The sequence below is a fragment of the Phlebotomus argentipes genome, unplaced genomic scaffold (assembly GCF_947086385.1).
Source record: "Phlebotomus argentipes unplaced genomic scaffold, Phlebotomus argentipes genome assembly contig_75, whole genome shotgun sequence".
NCBI classification, from domain to species: domain Eukaryota; kingdom Metazoa; phylum Arthropoda; class Insecta; order Diptera; family Psychodidae; genus Phlebotomus; species Phlebotomus argentipes.
In genome coordinates, this window is record NW_026776170.1 from 1,056,167 (window position 1) to 1,078,434 (window position 22,268).

Genomic DNA, 22,268 nt, shown 5'->3' on the forward strand with positions numbered 1-22,268 from the left:
AAACATATTCCTCGAGATCCTTCATGTTATCTCGTCATCCTTCTCATATGCAAAACAGTTTAAGTATGTATTAATTTTTGTAAAGTATTGTGGAACATATTCAGCCAATATTGCAGGATTTTTCTTTTGTTTTTTTCCTTGCTGATACTATTGTTCAAGACGGCAGCAGCCGCCACTCGAAGACTTTACAGTAGTAGATTAAAAAAAGGCGCGAGTGTAATAAATATTCTTATTCTTTATATTGGTTATCCTATTAAGTTGCGAGAAAAGACCTTAATGAGTTGAAATTGATATCAAAATTTTATTTCAACTTGAAAATCTTTGACGCAGAACTTGCTTCCTGAACTGGTAAAACAGGAAAAGCCGAAGAATCAAAGTCTCTGCAGCAATAAGTCCACTCATCAATATGTAGCAATTTCCATTAATCCTATTAGAAATAAGAATCAGGCCTTATTCCAGAGAAAAATGGAAGAAAGTAGATTGTCTTTCCGGAATCTACAAACAGTGACGTAGTTAAACATCTGTTTGAGCGTTTTTCATATCACATTTTGTGCAAAGAAATTAAAGATTCTCGTCAATAATAGAATTTAGAGGTAAAAAATAAATATTTGCGCATGTTTATTATTTTCTATTACACTGAAAACCATGAAAAATGGAATGAATTTCTCATATTTGTTAAATTATTTTGAATTTTACAACACTTCCACTTCCCAACACTACCAAACACTTCCAAAAAAGTGTACACGACTTTCAATCATATTATCCCCCATTTGTGATAAACAATTTGTGGTGAAAAAATTTTTGATCACAACACTCACAGTGACACACACTGAATATTCGCTGGATTGAGATAAGTTTGAAATTGATATATCAATGGCAATAGCTCTATTTTTTGCCAAATTTTTTTCCGTTCTACTATGCTTCAACATGTGCAATCGGTGGAGTTCAAACACTCGACTTTAGCATTGAAAGTCAAATAGTTTTACCGCTGAGTCCTGACATAATCGTCCCGTGACATGTCTCTAGCAATAGTCACAAACGACATTCATTGGGCATGCATTCGATTCTATAGGGTCAGATATGCTGTGAAATAGGACGCAATGGAAATGACATAAGTTTATGCAGACATTTGTGTGACATTATGTCAGGTGAGATTGATTTATCAATTCTTATATGCGTTCAATCCACTATTCAGCGTTTATATTCGCATAATGTAGGTTCTCAGGTACCGAGTAGGCAGCATGGTTGCGCTCAGGGCTCCTCAAAGACACGTAAGTCGCGAACAACTCCTTCTGTTGCCACATTCCGTAATTTTGAGCGTGAGGCTGAATTAATGAATGATGGAGGACCACCGGACAAGCGTTTGTGCCTCAGTGATATATTTCGCCCACCTATGGAAGTTCTACATCGGGGTACATGGGAAAATGGGCGCGAAATTGCACGCACACAGGACAAATGGCTATTGGTAAATGTGCAAGACAATCAGGATTTCAAGTAAGCTTTTCATAAATTTTTGCTTACTGTGAAACTCAGAATATGATTCCTCGTAGATGCCAATGTATGAACAGGGACGTGTGGAGTGATTCAGTTATCCGAGAACTCTTGCAGCAGCATTTCATTATGTGTCAGGTGAGCGCCACCAGTGAAGATGGAGAGAAATTCAGATCTTTCTACAAGGCCTATCATCTCCCCTTTGTCAACATTCTCGATCCGCGTACTGGAGGTGCCGTTGACACATGGCCGTGTGATATAACAAAGGAAGATGCTCGGTCAAACTTACTGCTTTTCTTGAGGAAACGCCCGACGCCTTCTGCTATTTCTGGCGAATGTTTGGCGGAAATTTCTGCCAAAGCACCAGATACCCTGTCTGAAGAGGAACAGGTGAATTTTTTAGCTCTGTACATTTGTAATTTATTCTAATAATCTGAACAGTCATTTCCACTGAGTAAAAAAAAACCTAATTTTTAGTGTTCGTATCCATACTTACAGACTTGTTCCGAAATTTATTATATAACTGCTATTATTTAACTCCAGATGCGTCTCGCCATTGCAAATAGTCTTCGCGACACCCAAATAGAACAAACTATCAATGTTCGTCTCACACTAAAGTTGCCAGATGATACAACTGAAATACTAGCGTGGTCAGAAAATACAACCATTGAGAGACTTATATGCTATGTGCGACAACTTCATGCTGCTCCTTTTCGTCTTATATGTCCTGCAATACGTACAGATCTACTTACTTTAACACCCGAAATCACATTGAAAGCTGCCCAACTACATCCAAGCGCTGTTGTTTATGTACACCCTGACGAATAAACTAGTATAGTACTTAAGTTAAATTATTAAGTAACACCAACTTAATATCTGTGTATTCTGCGGCCACTTGGTTCCCGCATTTTTTTTTCTTCTACTTGCAACGTTTCAGGAACCTTTGCCTTTTTCCTCGGGTATTATTATTATTGTTTATTAGCACACTATATCTAACAATACAATGCACATCAAAATAGTTTACGTATAGTTGTTTTTGAGTTCACAAGTCCCTCGCAAAATGCGGCCCACCTCCGCAGTGAATTGAGAGACAGAGGGGAAGAACACGACTTTGGTTCCCAGGGATCACGTGTTGAACGGGGTAAAGCAGTCTAGTTTAAGAATTTACGCCGCTATAGGCATGCCACTTAAGCTAATCTTAATTCTAGTTATAATTATAATTGTAACAATCTGAAGCATTTACAGTTATTAAGGAGGAGTCATATTGAGATGGAGAATATGCTACCAGCGAGCTAATAGACCAGCGAGCATAACGGAAATGGCTTGACCTGAGAGCAGCAAGAGTAGGGCTTAAGATGGAGAGCCGCAGTTGACAGAGTACGAGTGGAAATGGTTTAAAAAAAAATGGGAAAGATAGGATACAGGACAGGAGATAATAAGAATATGTCAATCATGATATACGGGAGGAGCGGAGACCGACAAAATCGGTTCGTCATTCACAAAGGAAGTGCAGGGAGCCAACCGAGTCAAGGGCACAAGGTAGCCGCGGACGCGGAACACAAGGAACAAAGCAGGAATCAGCCAAAGCGTCAGAAGCTCACACTTTTAAAATTCTAGGGCGAACTTACGCTGATCGTACTATGCCAAAAAAAGGTGGATTTATGTGCAACAGACACAGATCCCAAAAAAACACACCCAAATTCAGGCATTATAAGGACAGACAGCGCGCAACATCTTCATTCGCCAAAGATATAGCGCAAAACAAACATTCAGAGATCAATTACTCAAGTCACTAGGCCACTCCCTCAATCTGTAGTCAGGAGTTCATGATTGTCTTTGATACTTTGTATAAATCATCGCAATATATATTTTCCCTCCCTTAGACTGGAATTTATTCTGTACAGTGTTTTGTAATGGCAATAAACTCAGTAGCGCAGGCACATTCCCCAGTCACACAAGGCTTCACACAAGGTCTGGCTGCCCAGAGACAGCTCAGAGCACAGGATCCACACCCCCCTCACTCAGATGTGGCACTAACCATCCATGACTCTTCGCATGGTCGAAGCCAACCTCAGCATATCTCATATATGTCCGTTGCTCTTTGGCTACTCAGGAGCAGCTCAGGGTCTCTTTTCCATTTGCCCTCAGGCATCCTTACTGATGAATATATCAGCGCCGACACGATGGTGCCCATGCTTAGCAACAAATCAAGCACCTATTCATTCCCCAATCACACAATCCACCAGTTTACAGGCAGGGAAGAGCCTCAGGTGACCCATGCGATCACATCCAGGTGTCACATCTACTTACACAAGAAAACCTCGACTCAGATGGTATACAAAGCATCCACAGTGGGATTCAGGCAATTTCTCTCATAAAGGTCTCATGACAAATTGCCTCTCGAAGACTTCGCGGCAGGGTATTGAAATAGGTTGAGTCAGCATACAAGGTGGTGCGTTTGAATAGCTCACTTCTTGAGAAGGGGAGCTCAGCCAAATTACCATTTCTTGTATGACGCTGTCCAAACTATTCCAATCGTTCAGGACCGCTGGAATGTTGGGTGCGAAAATATACTATGACTCAGTACATCTGAGTAAAGCTTTTTCCAACTCTTCCAAATAACCAACAAAAGTTTCGGAAATAGTTAATAGAGTAATTATTTCTTTTATTATAATTTTATATTGATCATTAATAGTGCTGTGATTAATGGACCTAATCAAGAACCCAATTAAAATGGTGTTATAAACAATATTTTTTTTAGCGCTCGTGAGAGATATGGAAAATTCAAAACTGGAGTACATATTCAGATATCAAATTAGTGATTTCTAATAATTAAACATATAAGATGACTGTCTTAAGGAGAGTAGTTGAAGACAGAGGCGTATTTTCCCTAAGTGGGAAGTCGCACGACTATGAAAAATATACAAAGAGTCAAAATTGCTAAAAAAAAATACAGTTGCGAAGGATTTCCAACACCAAAGATGACTAAAAGGTTCCCTAAGTGTCCTTTACAAACCAAAGCGGCGGCTAGAAATCTACCAAAAAAAATTCAATATGGGTTGTAGGAACAATGCGTGAAATTTCGTGTGGAATTGAACAATGCGTGGATTTAGACAATAATGCGATAGACAATAAAGGACTGTTGGCCGTCCGTTTGACATCGTATCTAAATAGTAATTCGGCATGTACTGTGTCCACATTTGTATTTACATGTGAAACGACAGTTAGATAGATAGATAGATACAGTTCATTCCTTAAATTCTAAGTTCGGGAGCGTGGAGATCTTTGGTTGGTGGCCTTATGTCTTCCTCAAGCTCTGCTGAACGATATTCGTGTGTGTTCCGAACGTTGTGATGCGTTTTTCCTGTGCTCGCCGTGGTCGCCATGAATGGAATGAATGGTGGTGGTCCTCATTCTTGATGTCCAATCCGGCTGGGCAGATGCATGTGTCATCTTTATTAGTTTGTGGGTTTGTCTTTTTTTTTTTTTTGCTGATTTGCTGGCGGCATTGTCTTGCTGATGGACTTGTCCGTGAGGCTCTTTATCCGATGCAGCCTATGATTACCCCAGAAAATTGCTTCCCCCCATAACAATCCAGTTCTTTCCTTGATATTTCCAAGTATTTATCCATTTGTTATGTCTTTGTCCATGCCCAATTCGATTTATTGCGTTTTGCGGGTGTCAATTGACCAAATAACTCCCAACACATGAATGAATGCTTTCCTTATATTCCTTTTTTCTGGCCAAGGGAAACATTTCCATTGAAGTTTTACAAACCTCAAGTTGGAAATCAACAGTCAGTTTCGTCTGTTGGCATTAAAAATGACTTTTTATTTCCCTTGTCGAGTCAATCGCTCACAGCATTCAGAAGGTGAGGATTGAACCCGGGACCTCTGTGTCATTAAGCGAGAGCGCTATTGACTATGTTAAGAGGCCGCTTCCACCTTGTATATACAGGGACAGAGCGCAAGACCAACTCCAGTGAAGCGTATGTTCCAGCTGGAAAGTGCTTATTTTTGCACTCTGCTGTGCTCAAACATTTGCAAGCGGTGGGATTTGAACACACGACTGTAGCATCGAGAGTCAAACACGTTGACTATTGAGCCACAGCCGCCGAAACGACAGTTAATGGATACTCGACTGTGTCAAAAATGGTGCTTCTGCGCATATTTATTTTTATGGCGATAAAAACTATTTTCACTTTGAGAAAATGAATCAAGTACCAAATTTATTTTCATTTCATGCGCGTTTTATATCATATAAAATGCCGTCATCGGAAAAGCATTGAGTCCTTGACCAGAAAACAGAAAAATTGAGAAATTCTCTGTCATCTGGGTATAATACTCAGATTTCCAGAAAATTTTGGGGACGCCAATTATGGCCAACTTCAGATCGCCGTAAGCATATCAATTGACAGTCATTTAACTGTATTCCGAGCGCGACATGTCCATGGCGGTCTCATGATTTTTCGCTTAACGCTTTTGTCATAATCAAGACTGCTCGCCACCAGGAGAGCCGTTATTGTATTGTATGTAAATCTGAGTTCAATCGTGATTTTACTTCCAATCGAGCACAAACCGATATATATATACCTTACAGAATGCCTTACGGAATGCCTTAGATAAACGAATAATGTAAGGTCAAAACTGCAACTGGATTCCACGCACTTGGTGCTCAGCAGTCAGTGTTTCAATGTGAGTCCGCCATTGTCCATATAAGTAGTTATCGCAAATCGTCTTAGAGCGTGTTACAGCGTACTTAGTAGGACCGTCAAGTATCGCATTGAACCTTTTGGAAGCCGACAGTGTTACTAAGACGTAGTGCCCCGTGGCGCCTCGATGCCTTAGGCCAGGCGTCCCTGACAAACTCATAAGCACGCACTAGCCTACTTTAATGAGTCTGTCAGTGCTAGAGCTTTCCCAACGATTGGAGAATGTCCTCGACACAGACTACAACGTAAGTACATAGACATCAGCCCTACGCTTGCCGCGTGAAAAAATTTTGCCAATAAAATTCTAATTACTGATACGTTGATTTATTTGAATTCTGTGAAACCTCGGCAAACCTTTGGCAACAATTATTGGCGCCAACACCAATAAAAAATTAGTTCGCTGTTGGTTGTTGTTGCATATGTGTAAATTACCATTCGAACCAAAAATTCTAGATTTTTCTGTAAATTCGAAACTTGAGCCTGACTGTGTCAATTGTATTGCAGCTACAGACTTGAGCTTCGATTCTCTGATGTAATTTTGCGCTATAAGTAGTATAATTTCGTTAGCAGACTATGGTCGATTTTTCTCCAACTTTTCGGGACCCAAACATTTTTTTAACCGCCGAAACCAAGCGTTGTTTTCTAGATTTCTAGCAGCTGTTCTGACAGCAGTGTAAATGAGCTCGGCAAGCTCTGGGCTGAAGGTTGGGAATTGTTTTGAGAATTTCTAGAGGTATTACCTGATTTTTCTCAACTTCTTCTAAATATATGTAAACGGGGCGTATCAAGGGGATTCCAATGTGGGTTTTGAGTATCACTGCAGCTTGCCTCTCCGATGCATCTCGGACCAAGTGACACTGCATCTCCGACATTAGAAACCCCTTTAAGGCGCATTGTTATGTCTGTGTAAGTGTATGTGTGGTTGGTGCCAATAAGTAAGTTACTTGCCACCGTAAGACAAAAATTTGTCTAGATATCTCCTTTAACACCCCGAACAGACTGGGCTTTTTACATTGATTACATGAGCCCGGGACTTTTTTACGCCCTTACGGGACCTTTTTTCCAAAATACCTATTTTGATCAATTTTTTGCTCGGAAAGATCGCTGTAAACGGTCATTTCACCTTCGCTCTGCATCTATCTACCGTTGCATAGGAATTTCCACCGTTAAAATTCTCATTTTCGTGAAAAACATGTTTATACACTCATCGGTGTGACAGAATGAAACAAAGATACGGCTCTGTATGATTCCTTTTTCAAGTGTTATCACAACTAGGGTGATAAGCACAGCCGCTCGGCACTCGTCGGACTTTTCTACTATTGTGCCAATGTGTTTGAACGTCACTGAATACAATATTTTGGAAATCGGCAAGAAATGTTTAATTTTTCGTAAAATGTGTGAGCAAGATGTGAAGAATATTGTAGAGAAGTGAAAATGGAAGATGACTTCGGACGAGAAGCTGCATCTTCTGTGAAGGATTAGTGATAAAAGTCGGTCAACTGCAAGGCAAGTTGCAGAAGATGGGCTCGGAGAGAAATTGCCGAAGAACATCTTCCGTGCGCATATTCTTCAGCATTACTTCAATGAATTGCTGACAAACTGAGATAGGACGATTTCTGGAGTAAAAGAATCACTGTGGAGCGATTTTTAAACAACCCGACGAATCCGCAGTAGACGCTGAACGCGCCATCAGATATTGAGAGTGGGCGAATCATCAATTTTTGTTAGGAAATCATTCGTCCCGAATTAAAATTTAGGGTGAGTAATTAAAATCAAATGAAATCATGATTAGAAGTTAATGATTATGATATTTTCAGAGGAATTCTTCCAAGATGTCATCAGAATATTGCAGAATTAGTTCACCTTCTGTACTTTCCTGGACTAAAAGATGCCGCGAATAAAGATCAACTCTATTTGAAGGAATGTAATTCAACTTAATTCGCGGCTCTAGATCTCGTTAACGCTCTCACTAGCGTTTACTCGGAAAATTCGCCTTCCGCGATATAAAATACAGGATTTGCAATGTAATGAATCACGATCATAATATTTTTTGGCCAAATTATTTAAAAAAAAATCATGTAAAATTGGTATTAAATGCATGAACTTCCACATAAAATAATGCTTGATAGTTTTATATAATTTAAATTTTGTGAGGAAATAAGAGAAATAAAAACCTTGCATAAAATACACTTTAAATTTGTGTTCTTGGCTGTGTTGGAGCATAAGATTATAAATTACTACTTTTTTTTTGCAATTTTTTAGTCCATGTCGAATTAAAATCAAAATTGATGTTGCAATTAACTTAAACCATTACGGCATAAACACCCTCAATGATTTCTCCCCATAGAAATGTTATATATTATTATTTTTATTATTTATAAAGGCAGTGTAATGAGAAAATAACCATATTTTTTTATTTGCATTCTTCTTTGATAGCTTACAAGCTATTAATTCCCAATCAACTAAAAATACCTTCCAAAGCAGTCGTCATCTGACCAGCGTAGACACGATACAAGATGTTAAACTCATGCAAAATACACAGAAGTCAGTAGAGATATCTATCAGTCAATGGAAAGTTGTTACATTTCGAACTTTCCAATGTGTAGGAAAATCAAATTTGAGGACAAGACGGACATACAGGCATATCAGCTACTTACTACAGTTTTTACTTGTTTTACTGCAGGTTCTCGATATGCCGACAGTGCTGGACATCATTGCAGTACTGGAGAATACGAGTATTACAATCGAACAGTTGGAGAACAGTCAGCTGATTAGATGTATAAACCATATGAGGCGCCATACGGAAGATGACGTTTTGGCGCGGCGTTCTAAGAACCTCATCAAACGTTGGCGTGCTATGTTGCCAGTCGTGTCACCCAACGGCAAGATTGCAAAATTTCGTCACAATGGTGATTCTAATCGCCGACGGAGACATCAGGAAGAAACTCCGGATCTTCTCGAAGAAGTCGCCCTTTCCCCCAAACCGCAAGAGCTCCCAAGGCGACGTGGCCGAAAGCGCGGTTCATACGGCGTTGACGCCATTTTAGGAGACGCCATGGATACGTCGCCATATCTCGAATTCAAGCACAAGGTTAGTTTTGACGTTATAATTGTTCCAATCTCAATTAAATATAATAATAATTATTCAAAATCAAATGAATAATTGGGAGAGATATAAAATTATTATAGAGCAATGAGACAGTGCCCTCCCCCCTACGCGCGCCACCGGTCTTTATTTTATTTATTAATTATTATTATTATTATTATTATTAGAGCAACAAAATTTAGGGCCTGACCCTATTACAATTTGCTGATGACAGACAGAAGAAAAAGTGCAAAAACAGAGATTAAGAATTGACAAAACAAAGAAAAGATTTCAAATCGTCTAGCTATTGATTATGATGGGTCACTGACCAGATCAGCCACCTGAAAGTGCTTCCTGATGCCACCCACGGTCTCGCGCGCCTCACGCGGGAGGGCATTGTAAAGCGAAACCCCCCGGACAAAGAGGGTACGAAAAAAAGTCTCATGCTCAGCTCGAGGAACAAGAAGTCCTCGGAGCCTGGTCGAACCACCCCTCGTCAAGAGTGAAGCCAGATATCCAGGGCAGCCGATGATGGAAAGACGATCTAAGAAAATTAGGGCTCGCATTTGCAGGAAGGAGGACAGGCTGCAGCCCACCAGCACATCCCTGTGAGCAGAAATGTGATCGCGGGGACCCAGTCCGCAGACGTACCTGACACAATTGTTGAATGCTACAGTCAGCCGACGGAGTGTGTCACTATCCGCCAGGAAGAATAGCTCTGCTCCATATGAGAAGAATGGCATAATTAGCGCTCGCACGAGAAGCAACCGAGTGTCGTAGGGCGTGATGTCCCGATAGCGTCTGAGGACGTAAAGAGAATAGTTGACCTTGCGGCAAAGGGTGGTGGCATGATCAGACCAGGATAGTGTCGAATTAAAGACAATACCAAGGTTTTTAACCTGATCCGCATAAGGGATAACTTCACCGTTAAGAAGAACGGTGAAATAAGGAAAGTTAGCACTCCTTTTTGAGAAGATAATTGCCTGCGATTTTTTAGGATTTAGGCGAAGCCCATTTGAAGAGGCCCAGTGCCCGATTCGGGAGAGGTTATCATTGAGAAGTTTGAAAGCACAGGAAGAGTTTGAAGGATCACCTTCAACGTAAATCTTATTTATTTATTTATTTTTATTTATTTATTTATTTATTTATTTACTTTTTGTAATAAATGTATAATAATTCTTGAGATGGACCGGTGGATTGCTCGCTTATACTGGTAGTGCTCGCCTTCAGTGTGCTACCCTCTTAGTGGGATTTTGTTCATGGGTGAATACTGTTGGGGTGTATTAAGAGCCTTGCCGGGAGTTCTCATGCTGGTATTTCTATTTCGGGGTCTATAGGGCCCGTCTTGGCTTGGATTATCTCTCTACTTTGCTCAAGTCAGCATATGCTCTTTTGTTGTCATTATACTTTTCTACCCCCCCCCCCCCAACCCCCCATGTCCTGCCGATGTGTTGCCTTCGGAACTCTGGAAGTGATGAAACCTTGGTGGATCACCAATTTGCAAAATGATATCATCACAATTTTATAAACCCATTTTAAGTGATTTGTGATATTGTCACATTTGGTATTCGCAAATTTATCTCACAATTCCATTATATTTCGATCTATTTTTTTTAATAGTATCTTCTATTTTGAGAATTACGTTAACATTGTTCATATCCACCTAGAATAGATGATTTATGTTAGCCTGAAGACTTCTATACGAACTATGCCAAAGATGTTTTTTTTATCGAAATTATTATAGAAATTATACTATACTATACTAATTTTTATATACAGGTTGCTTCAGGCCCGAAGAAGGTAAAAACAACCAAAGAACTGTTGGCCGACTTGCAAAGTCGCAAGTTGGGTGCTTCGTCAGCTACGACTTCTCCTGTGTTTCCACTACGTATGCCCGCAGCAGTTACACCAGAACCCGAGGAGATATTGGTAGAAGTTCCCACTTCAGGGGACGTGGAAAAGGAGATTCAAGAGTTGAAGAGACAGCTGGCAACCTTAGTGGATACGCAGACTGGCGTTGAGGATGAAGTGGAACCAGCGTGCACATGCACGTTCACGGAAATCCATGAGACTGAAGAATTGGGGAACGGAGTGACCAAGCCAAGCGTATTGGTATTGGATGGACTAAAAGTGGCTGTGACGGATGGTGAAACATCCATGGGTGGTCGGAAGCCACCGGTCAGATCTATTTTTGATCTCGATGAGACTGACGACCCCACCAGGATTGAGGTAAATTATCATATTGAAACGTTTTTATGAGTAAAATAACCAGATTTCAGTGAATTTTTTTTCTTTATTAATTTTTACATGCTGTGAGAAAATGTGCTATTATGAAGATCTGAAATCTATCTGAAGAGTTATAATTAATAGTAACAAGTTTTGTAAAGTATTTTGGGACATATTAGCCAATGATATAGAATTTTTTTGTCGTTTTATCTGGCAGAAGTTGTGAATGTTGACGGCAGCACCACTCGAGTGCAAATAAATATTTTATTTTATTCTTTCCTGTTCTGAAGCCTTTTTAGTGAGCAATTTCGTGTTTAAAATTGTCTTTGAAATGATTTAATTAATTTTCAAAACTATGTTGAACAAGGCAAGTTTAAAATTCTATCAATCGAATCACTAGTAATTGAAATGTACATTTCTCCTTGTGTGATAATGCGGTAATATAAAAAGAAGTGCATCAACCGTATTAAAAAAAAGAGATAATGGTGAAACGATTTAAAAACGAAATTATTTTGTATGGTCAAATGAAATTATATCACAAATTTTCATGTACCGCGGAACTATTTTTTTTATTATAGTAACTGGCTCAGAATTTATAAGCATTAAATTCTTAAACAATATTACGGGCTGTAGTAAAAGAAAAATTGGGAACACTTGTAGAAAATGTATACTCACTTGATTGCGGATTTATTTTCATTCATCTTGAGTATCAGACAATTAGGCTTCTATACAAGACTGACTGGGATGTACTTTTGGGTGATGCACTCTCACTGAATTGGGCTGCCATTTATGAAATCACTGAATTATCCAATCGCTTGCAGTATTTTGCTTCTTTATTCAGTTAGCACTCTTTTTCCTCCGAACACATCGCCCTGGCTTACTGCCACAATCGTTAGTAAATTACGTGCATACAATAAAGCATATAAATGTTGGCACCGACGTCGCCGTAACGAAGACCTCACCCTGTATCGCTCCTTGCGGGGTGAAGTTTAGCAAATAATTGTTTAGGCCAAAATTAGGTATTATTCCACTCAACTCCTCTGCTTCTTTCTGGAAAGCTTTGGAAAACATTGGCCATCTAGTGATAACCCATCAATCAGAGAGCGCTCCAGATGGCGTATCCGCGGATGATTTAAATGCTTTATTTGCCGGTTCTGGACCGACCATTCGTTTCCCTTTTTCTGCCCCGCTGGAGTAGCAGCGAGTTTCTCCTTCCGCAATGTGGACTACGTTGAAGTCTACTCTGCCTTCTGTAAAATCTCATCTCAATGCCAGTGAAGGTGTGCAAATTAATTTTATCAAACCGTTGCTTCTTATAATCCTTTTATACATCTGCGATCTGAGGAATGGAAGTACGCTGTTATCAGACCAATTCCCAAAATTGCTAGGCCCACTTCTGTAAGTGACTTCAGACCGATCAGCATCTTTCCTTGCTTGTCTGAACCTTTTGAGCATCTCCTGAAAGACCAGATCGAAGATTATCTGAGTGAGAGTGATCTACTCAAGCGTTTTCAGTCAGGCTTTAGAAGACATCACAACTCAATGAGCACACTTGTTCGTGTGCATCACGATCTTGCGACCCATCTCGATCGCCGACAATTCCCCATCTTAACTCTTCTTGATTTTTTAAAAGCCTTTAATACCATAAATCACGACTTTTTCTGAATAAGCTCTTTAATTTCTATTCCTTCTCTTCCTGTAGTGTCAACCTTATCCGTTCGTATCTAACTGGTCGTACTCAAGCAGTCAAGGCAGGCGATACGCTTTCTTCGACCCTTCGCCTCTTCAAGAGGATTGGTCAGGGTTCCGTACTCGGGCCTTTATTCTCCTCACTGTATATAAATGACTTAGCCACTGTTCTCCGACCTCATTTATATGCGGATGACCTGCAGATTTAAGACTTTGACAATCTTGATTCGCCCGAGTCGTGTTTCGCAAGGATCTATGAATTGCTCTTCTCTGTGTCTAGCTGGGCGGCGCAGAATTACCTTCTGCTTAACCCTAAAAAGTCGAAAGCCTTACTCATACGCTCTGGTAAGCAACATCCCACCGCTTTCCCGATTTTCCTCAGTGATGCAGCAATTCCCTACGTTCATAGCGCCAGAAATCTTGGAGTTATCTTCAATGATCCCTTGGCGTGGGACGACCACACTTCCCACATCTGCAAAAAGGTGAATTTCACTCTTTCCACGCTTCGAAGACACAAGTTCTTCATTCCCCAGGGTGTTCGGCTTTCGTTAATCTGTGTCTTTCTCCTTCCGGTCCGTCCTATGGTGCTGAACCATTCTTTTCCTGTGATCAAGACTCTATGCATCGCCTCACTGTCACATTCAACAACTGCATTAGATTTATTTTTAATCTCCGGCCTTTCGATCATGTTTCCCAGTGCTATCACCTTGTGCTGGGACAGGCAGAACAAACTCTACATCTGGTAACGCGAATTACCTGAGAATATATGAATGTTTACGTGAGTAAATCCTGGTGTGAATGCGTGAATGTCTGCCTGTATGACTGACCTGAGAATGAAACCCAAATGCTATGAATGTCTCGTGCGTGAATGGGTATGAATGGTTGGTTCGCTACCTGTATGATATAATGAAGATAATTAGAATAATGTTAAATCCAATCCGGATCCGAATGACGAATTCTGCGGACGTCTCCTTGCTGCTTCAATCGATACACAAAACTTGTAATAATTCACTTTAATAACGATGTAATTTTTATATTCAAAGAAATGCCTTCAATGGCTGACGCTTTTGGCTCGATCTCCTTCTTCCCTCTCATTGCCTCCTCCCGTTCGCGATTACTTCTCCTCTTCGCGGCAAGTGGCGCGCTCTCGCGGAATATTATCTGCGTGCCCGTTTCGCGCAGATCCAACATCTTTTCCTCAAGTCGCGCGCTGTCGAATTCATTTCTCGCACACTTCACTTGCGTCAGCCCCATTATTTGGCTAAACTACTCGCGCCTGGCTCGTCTGTCAGGTCTTCGAGTATCTTTGTGCTGATATCGAAGAGTTGCATCCTCCGAAACCTTTTTTTGTTGACCGGGTGTTTACTACTTTTTTCATTTTGTAAGAGATGGGGAAGAAAGCCTATACAACTTCTGAAAGAGCTTTTCCACCGTTTTACTCTGGAGGTTGGTCTTCAACGCTTAGACGTCGTTGGACGCAAAGTAGGCTCACAAAAGCTTATTATCCTTTTGAGCGATTAAGAAACGTATTCATTCGTTATATATTTTGCAACAATAATTATTTTAAACTTATTTGGGATTTATGTCATAAATTTTTAACATTTCCAGTTCGAATCGGCGACGACACACATGTGTGACAGATTCACTCGATGGCGATGCCTAGAGGATCCCACGTGTCCAGCTCGTCGCGAGTACGGAGAAGTAACAGCAGAAGACGTGAGCGCGCTGCACAGCTTATCCCTCGGGAACGTAAATGGCAATTGGTCTGTGGTGACACCTTCGGACGATGCGGAATCATTAATGCCGGAATTGCCTGTGCGTGTGGTACCATACTATGGTCACTTAGTGCAGGACAGTGTGCCCAAATATCCAGAACCAGGCGTACGGTGGCGCCGGAAGCGGCGACGTGCTAATAATAATGCCGATGACGATGAAGTGACTCCAGAGGGCGTTTTCAGGGAGTGGTTTCAAACAATCCACCTAAAATCCTACAATGACGAATTAATGACCATTTTGCCTTATGTAGTTATTGATTAACGTGTAACAAGTTATCGCGCATTTATGCCACCCAATCATGACTGTATTTTTCTAAAAATTTCAGCTTAAGCTCTTTATCATCTTTTTCGGCTCAGGTCTGCATAAAACATAAACAAGAAAGTCTTCAATTTGTTATGCCTTGTCTAGAACTGATGACTCTTGGGCTTAGGTTGCGGTATTCCTTTATAAAGATATTAACAAAATTTGCGCACTGTAAAGTATAATAAAATAGTGCCCGAGTGGAAAAAACATATATCTGCCAACGGTCCTCAAAGTATAATTATATACATATTCTTGTCTTCTCAGTATTTATGAATTTCACAATTATTAGCGTTTTATAAAATCAGAAGACATTCCATATTTTATTGGGGTTACGAATTCAAAATATTTGATCTTATCTTTCTTTCATTGAAAGAATTCCGTTGTTAATTGTTTTACTATAGATGTTGGTTCCATCTATTTGGAAAAATTGCTTATCTGTTTTTCATCGCTCAATGTGCTGCACTTGAGGAATTCCACTTTCCCAGTTCATTCTTTTTGTCTGTCTCTCTCTTCATAAAACCGATCTATAATACACCGCAGCTGAAGTGGAAAAACGCAAATTCACTAGAAGATCGCCGCAGTGCTTTATATATTAAAAAAAAGTTGTCTCTATTCGGAGCTGCGGTTTACATAACAGGTGTAACATCGTAAAAATACCCAATCCGAAAACTATATTATAGTCCGGGTCAAGATGTTTGTAACACTAGGTCATAACTTTTCACCAATGTGACAGAACCGACGTTATGACAGTTTGAATTTCTGATTTTGAAAATACTATTTTACTTTAGTTCTCTTTGTCCGATTTTTATAATCTTAAGTCTTATTTGAATGACGATGTAGTTCTTTACAACTATTTAGAACAACAGAAGTTCATCTGAAAACCGCTTGAGCCGCTAAAGTCTTTAAAAATTCTTTTAAAATTTTAACAACAAAAATTTTCTTTGGAAACGAAATTGTTTTGATGAATTGTCTCAAGCATTTTGATAAATCAGTTTGAGTCATTTCCAAAATGGGGTTGTATTATCCTGTCGAAACCGTAAAACCCAAGTTACAGTAGTTTCAATGTCTCACATAAAAATTTAGACTAATTTCTATTAAATTTTCTGGTTGAATTTTTTTTTTCAAAATTGCCATATTTGATGTTGGCTACTAGCAAATATCAGAAGTAGATTCTTATGGGAAATTTTTTTGTGAGTTTTTTGACTTCATTTGTTTCTAGTCATAAATTTTAAAATTCAAAACTGTGACTGTAAGTTTAGACACGAAAATAATTTATAAGATCCAAATTATTTTGCACACGGTTCTACCTGATTTTATGAGAACTTACTTGACTTTAACGTCCCTTGGAAGGGCATAGCAGTATCGGTTTGAGAAGATATTCAAGACAGGTTTGTTTTGCGATGGCAGATTGTTAGTTTGCCGTAATTTAACAGACATTGAGCATATTTAGTCAGGCGTTGAAAACAACAGAACCAGCTGATGGAGGTAATCATACGCTGCCTTGGAACAGGTAAGTTAGTCGAGAGAGCTATATGAGAGTTACAACCCCATATGAGAAGCAAACCCCTAACCCTTTAAGAGGCTTAAAACAGTTTCGCGATGCATGCAAAAGAGAACGCTCAGTCCCAAGCCATGTATGTCATCGCAAGATTTATGAAACACAGTTTCGATCTGCGGTTTTCTGTTTTTTTTTGTTAGTTTTAAGGGTAATAGACTTGAGTTTGGCTACTGATACAAGAGTCATGCCCCTCGCAGTACAAACCAGGCAGTAACCAGAGATCAAGATGGAAATAAATAGTTTTTAAAATCAGGCTACATATCTGTTATAGTCATTTTCATATCTACATATTTACATACATATTCTTTTTTGAGTTAGATCCAAGATTATTATACACTATACTTTATTTTAGCAAATTATTTCGACTTTATTTGTTGACAAATTCTACTTTATTTTGCATGTAGCAGATGTGAAGAAAACAAATTTGAAACAATCGAGCTATTTAAACTCTTGAAAATAATATATAAATTACAGTTATCGATATATATGTAAGAATGTTTCAATCCGAACTCAATATTTTTCGAGCTTGATATTTCGCCTAGTGAAAAGTAATTAGAGTACGTGACCTATGTTCGCTTGGGCGCGATTATAAAGAAAATATTTCAAGATTTTCTTCACTTACTAAGGAAGCTATCCCATTACGTTCAAATGTCAGTAAATCATTGCCAATACCGACACTTATTGATTAGTCCTTAAATTTGATTTAAATTATATTTTCCCTAAAATTGTATTAAAGTTTGGTAAAAATTCATTGCCGATGATGTAGATTAGAAAGTACTAATGCTAAAGCCGTGCACGAAGATGTAAAAATACAACACTCCCATCCTTAAAATTTGCATTTAATTGTGCATTATTCATACTAACAACAACATTGATATGATTCAGGATAAAATAAACGCCTAAATTGAAATTCTTTCTCAAATTTCGATATAAAATACCACTTCAGAGAGTTTAGTTGCTGTTACTTTCCAGTGCTGTGAGAATATATATATATATATACATACACACACACACATATATATATATATATATATATATATATATATATATATATGTATGTATGTATGTATTTTTCACAATATACAAAATGTTTGAGGAGAAGAAAGTGTACATTGAAGAAAAGACAAACGGCGGAAATAGAGAAGAAATTGGGCACCACTTTAAACAATAAGATGTGACTATGAAGTTTAATGCTCTCTCGTAACCAAAACCAAATATTGAAAGAGTATTCTATGTACTTTTTCTTACTGGAATATGCGCAAAAAAGATAATTCGTGGCATCTTCTATTCGCGATCACCTCCTGCACCATGTCTTGCAGTTGACAGACATATTTTATAATAATCTCCTGCAATAGATATTGTTTCTCCTGCGAAACCATCTTCCACACTCACTTCTGTAATGTTTTCTACGATTGACACATACATTTTATAAAAATGCTTTTCTACTTATTGCCAAATTTTGGCATCAGGAGCATTAAAATACTAAACGCACAAGAATAAGAACAGTCCGCGTGACCACATGAGCAATGTGAGGTTGTTTTATCACTCGAACTGTGACGACACATGACTTGTGAGCCCTTCAGAAACCGAATCCTTTTTACACTCTGCCTCGTCGCTGAGTAAATAAAAAAATTTTTCACTGAAATGATAGTTTTCAGGATAAAAAATCCTTCGTAATGTTAATTAGTGTAGAGCGAAATGATGTTAATTAATGTAGATCCTTTACCGCGAACTTGCCAGGTAAATATTGCGTGAAATAAGCATTTGTTGAAGAAGTTTCGTAAGGGCGTTAAAAAGTCCCGGGCCTGTGCAAAAAATATGAAAAACCCAATCTGTTCAGTATGCCAAAGGGTGATTTTACTCGAGTTAGAAGATAAAGAAGAAAAATGCATAAAACTAACGGCTTAGATAGAGACATTAGCGTGCAAATATGCTCTGCAAAGGTTTTCACCATTAATATACATTGAAGTGTCATCAGTTGTCAATTGTTGGCACACACTCAACGAGGCTCATGGAATGAGAGAGTGTGCGCCATATTTAAAAATAAATCGACAAGATCTGTGCACCTGTTCTTCCTTCTCAGCAGCAATATGGATTTTTCAAATTTCTTTTCCGCACCGGAAGTGTGCTTGCTCTTTTGTCTTGCAAATCACGAAATGTATTTGGTCGCAAGTGGACAATAAATTAAGTATTCATTGAATGAAGTGCAGAAATCACATCAAATCGTCACGTTGCAGTCATAAAAAGCCCATCAATTGTCACATGAAACAGGAACCAAAGAATTTCACCCCGGGTGCCCAATTAATTCCCGCCAAATCATCACCCCTATATCAAGTTACATTTCTGAGCCGGAAGCATTTACGTAAACGAAATTTACTACTAATGCATCATATTTCCTATATTTGTCTGGATCATTATAATCAGAATTGTCCACCCATTTCATAAGTGAAATCATCGTTAAAAATTGGCGAGACCAGGTCGTTCGAAGAAAACTCATGTCTGGCATTTTCCATTGTTAAATGATAATTTTTAGCATGAGTCTAAGAATTGCAGTTTAATTTTATTTCTAAGATGAGACATTTGATTTAAAATTTGAAAATTGGGCTATTCTTAATATTAAATTGCTTTGAACACCCTGTGGATGCATTATTAAAAAGTCTGCACGTAGAATAAAGCATTTGTTAGGTTTAAATCTTCATTTAATCGTTAAAACTCAGTTGGATATCTGAGAATTGTAGTAGAATCGATATATTCACAGAGTCTACAGGAAGCAAAAATTAATTTCAAATATATCAGCGATATAAGCTTTTTCGGTAAAAATTTGATTGACTATGGTGTTTTAATAACTACAGCATGGGCAATAATTATAGTTCCAGCATATCTCTCTACTTGCGTAGCGGCCTGGAGCATAAGCAAAAAAATCAAAGACGATGTTAGATTGCATATCCATAGCTAAGTCGAAACTCTCAACAAGAGGGTCTTTCGCCTGAGCCTAGGGATCCTAAGAAACCGTGTCACTTTTCTGCGTGGGCAATGATTATAGTTCTAATCTAAAGATTTGGCTATTACTCATGGAAAACATATCAGAAAATTCCTAACACTGTCTTTGGGCATCAGTTTTTGTCTCGTGATCATTTACCATCACTAAATCCTGCCATGGTTCATCATGGATCCTATTGTCATATTTCTGTACTTAGAACTCCTTGATTGCTTTATGTAGCTATACCACATTGAACTTTTCCCACCCATGAGCCCAAATTGCTTCACAGAGCATGACTTAAGCCTTTTGAACATAATTGGAATACCTGGCTATGTTTTCTGTTTCGTATATTGGCTTTTAACACTATTACCTTGGTCTTTTTCTGCTTCCTTATGCCCAAACTAGCTCAACACTCGGAAGATCATTAATGAAATGGGGTAGAAAGTTCACACGTACACGATTCGCGTATGATTATGGGGTAGCTGGGATTTACTGAAGTTGTGTTTAGTGCATGGGATAGTTAAAGGGTCCCATAAGTGCATGGTTTGATCAGTTTGAGGCATTCGGGAACGCTTTTATGCGTGAACTACACTTTTGCCTTATCTCGACTATCCTAGGCAAAACAAAAAGTGAAAAGGTGTTTCCAACCACTTGTCTTACCCATGTTTTGATCTCTTTTATACGAAATACCGTTATCTATAATTTGCTGGGTTATTTGTCATCTTTGCAAGAAATAATTTTCCGTATATTTTTCTTTGAGATTAAAAAAAAATTGCTTACACTTTCTCTTTATTTTCTACAAAATAATAGAATAACGATATCTGTGGTACAATAATCAGAGCGTTCAACTCTTTACTGTATAGACGTTAGGTAAATACCCGTTACTGATTAATGATTGATCACATCGGCAAAGTCATGATATACAAAAAAGAACGATTTGATTTTTTTTTTAATATTTTTCGTTATTAAATACACTTAACCTATTCTCTGCTCATTATTTTGTACAATGTTTTGCTTAAGAAAATTTGGTTTAAGAATGACAACAAAGATTTCTGTTATACGTTTGGGAAGAATAAAGCTTATTATATGTTCCAACCTCTATTTAGGATATCGATTGTGGTTGATTATTTACGAAGGAATTGCACACTAGTTTGATAATATACTTGGTGCCGAAATGTCGAAAATTGCAAAATATCTTCACTTTCATGCACATGTGGTAAACTTGACCACTGACTTTGCAGTATGGGCTCATCAATAATGAAAGAATTGTGTAAAATTCGAGAAGAAAAATTAAGTATCGACGGTACTCAGTTTGATTGGATTTTCGTTTTATAGTAGCCGCCCTTGTAGAAGGGACGTCTTTGCTGAATAATACATTTGTACCTTGTATCCATCGCCAAAGTTTTTTTCCTCATCTTTATTGACATTATTCAATTCTGTGTATGCGTTTCAGTTGAACCCCCAAAATGAGTACCTAATCTCTTTCCTGTTTATGACACATGTCTCATGCGATTTTCCATCATGATGTTATGTCACAAGTTGGATGGGATTTCCATCTACTCAGACGTCGGACTGTCGCCACCCTTGAATTATCGACAATAATGCTAAATGATTACATTTCACCACACTCAAGGATTAGCCAAGGCATTGCATCCCCAGAGACATCCCAGCAGGGGTTGTCAGCCTTCTTGACATATAACTTGGTAAAGTATCAAAGATTGGAGCTAATTTTTCCCAAAAAAAGCCCTCTTATCACGCCTGAATAGCTATCTTCTGTAACTATAAGTGAAACGTTTGAGGAAGAAGCAATTTTAAACTTTATTTATGCCCATACTTAGTGTTCGACTAAAAAATATATTCTATATAAAAAATACTATATTATTTTGCTCGTTGCACTTTTGTTATGTAGACTCAGACAGATAGGATTTACACGTTGTGAAACTCTTATTAAATGTTGGACCAATTAAGTGACTTTATTTTCAGTTTCTATAACCTATACGTCTTCTGGATGACTTCAACTGATTTTTATAGATAATACTTGTTCCATAAAGCATCTCTTCAATCTTGGTTTTCGATCAGATTTCTAGCTTTATTTAACTTTGTTTCCAAATTGCAACGACTAATGCTTGTTATATAAAGACAATTTGTAAAATGCAATTTCACTGAAATATTACAACAGGATTCTTACGGAGTTTAACATTAATAAAGATGTACAAAAAATTAATCATGAGATTTCTGATCATTTCTTCAATCACTTGAAATGTTATATAAAATTCATACATAAATCTTGTTGTTGTCTTAAACTATAAATTACAATTTTTTTTACAAATATTTTTAAGGTATTGTTGAAAAAACAAGAGCTTCTTAAATTTCATTATTTCCAAATCAATTCAATGCATAAAGCTTCGGGAATATGATGCCTATCCAAGGGTTTGCAGAGTGCGCCAAT

The 22,268-nt window shown here is 38.3% G+C and overlaps 2 protein-coding genes and 1 long non-coding RNA gene across 3 annotated transcripts; all 3 read left to right on the forward strand.

Annotated features, from left to right (window-relative positions):
• Positions 1–716: 716 nt before the first annotated feature.
• On the forward strand, positions 717–2,359 carry LOC132257042 (UBX domain-containing protein 7). Its single transcript, XM_059753732.1, has 4 exons — positions 717–1,148; positions 1,218–1,494; positions 1,551–1,881; positions 2,035–2,359. Exons 1-4 carry the CDS (start codon positions 1,142–1,144, stop codon positions 2,317–2,319), a joined length of 900 nt encoding a protein of 299 aa, XP_059609715.1. The 5' UTR covers positions 717–1,141; the 3' UTR covers positions 2,320–2,359.
• A 3,810-nt stretch (positions 2,360–6,169) lies between these two features.
• Positions 6,170–15,937, forward strand: LOC132257025 (uncharacterized). The gene is made up of 4 exons (XM_059753705.1): positions 6,170–6,447; positions 8,886–9,293; positions 11,067–11,516; positions 14,811–15,937. Exons 1-4 carry the CDS (start codon positions 6,385–6,387, stop codon positions 15,237–15,239), a joined length of 1,350 nt encoding a protein of 449 aa, XP_059609688.1. The 5' UTR covers positions 6,170–6,384; the 3' UTR covers positions 15,240–15,937.
• Positions 7,454–8,884, forward strand: LOC132257026 (uncharacterized). The gene is made up of 2 exons (XR_009468234.1): positions 7,454–7,960; positions 8,020–8,884. It is a non-coding gene; the product is annotated as an uncharacterized LOC132257026 (long non-coding RNA).
• Positions 15,938–22,268: the final 6,331 nt, after the last annotated feature.

What these genes read in the sequence shown, in the direction of transcription:
- LOC132257025 (XM_059753705.1), top strand. Translation starts at nt 6,385, where the DNA reads ATGAGTCTGTCAGTGCTAGAGCTTTCCCAACGATTGGAGAATGTCCTC. An exon ending in TCCTCGACACAGACTACAAC is followed by an intron (nt 6,448 to 8,885) that starts GTAAGTACATAG and finishes GTTTTACTGCAG; the next exon opens with GTTCTCGATATGCCGACAGT. An exon ending in ACGACCCCACCAGGATTGAG is followed by an intron (nt 11,517 to 14,810) that starts GTAAATTATCAT and finishes TAACATTTCCAG; the next exon opens with TTCGAATCGGCGACGACACA.
- LOC132257042 (XM_059753732.1), top strand. An exon ending in CAAGACAATCAGGATTTCAA is followed by an intron (nt 1,495 to 1,550) that starts GTAAGCTTTTCA and finishes GATTCCTCGTAG; the next exon opens with ATGCCAATGTATGAACAGGG. An exon ending in CCCTGTCTGAAGAGGAACAG is followed by an intron (nt 1,882 to 2,034) that starts GTGAATTTTTTA and finishes ATTTAACTCCAG; the next exon opens with ATGCGTCTCGCCATTGCAAA.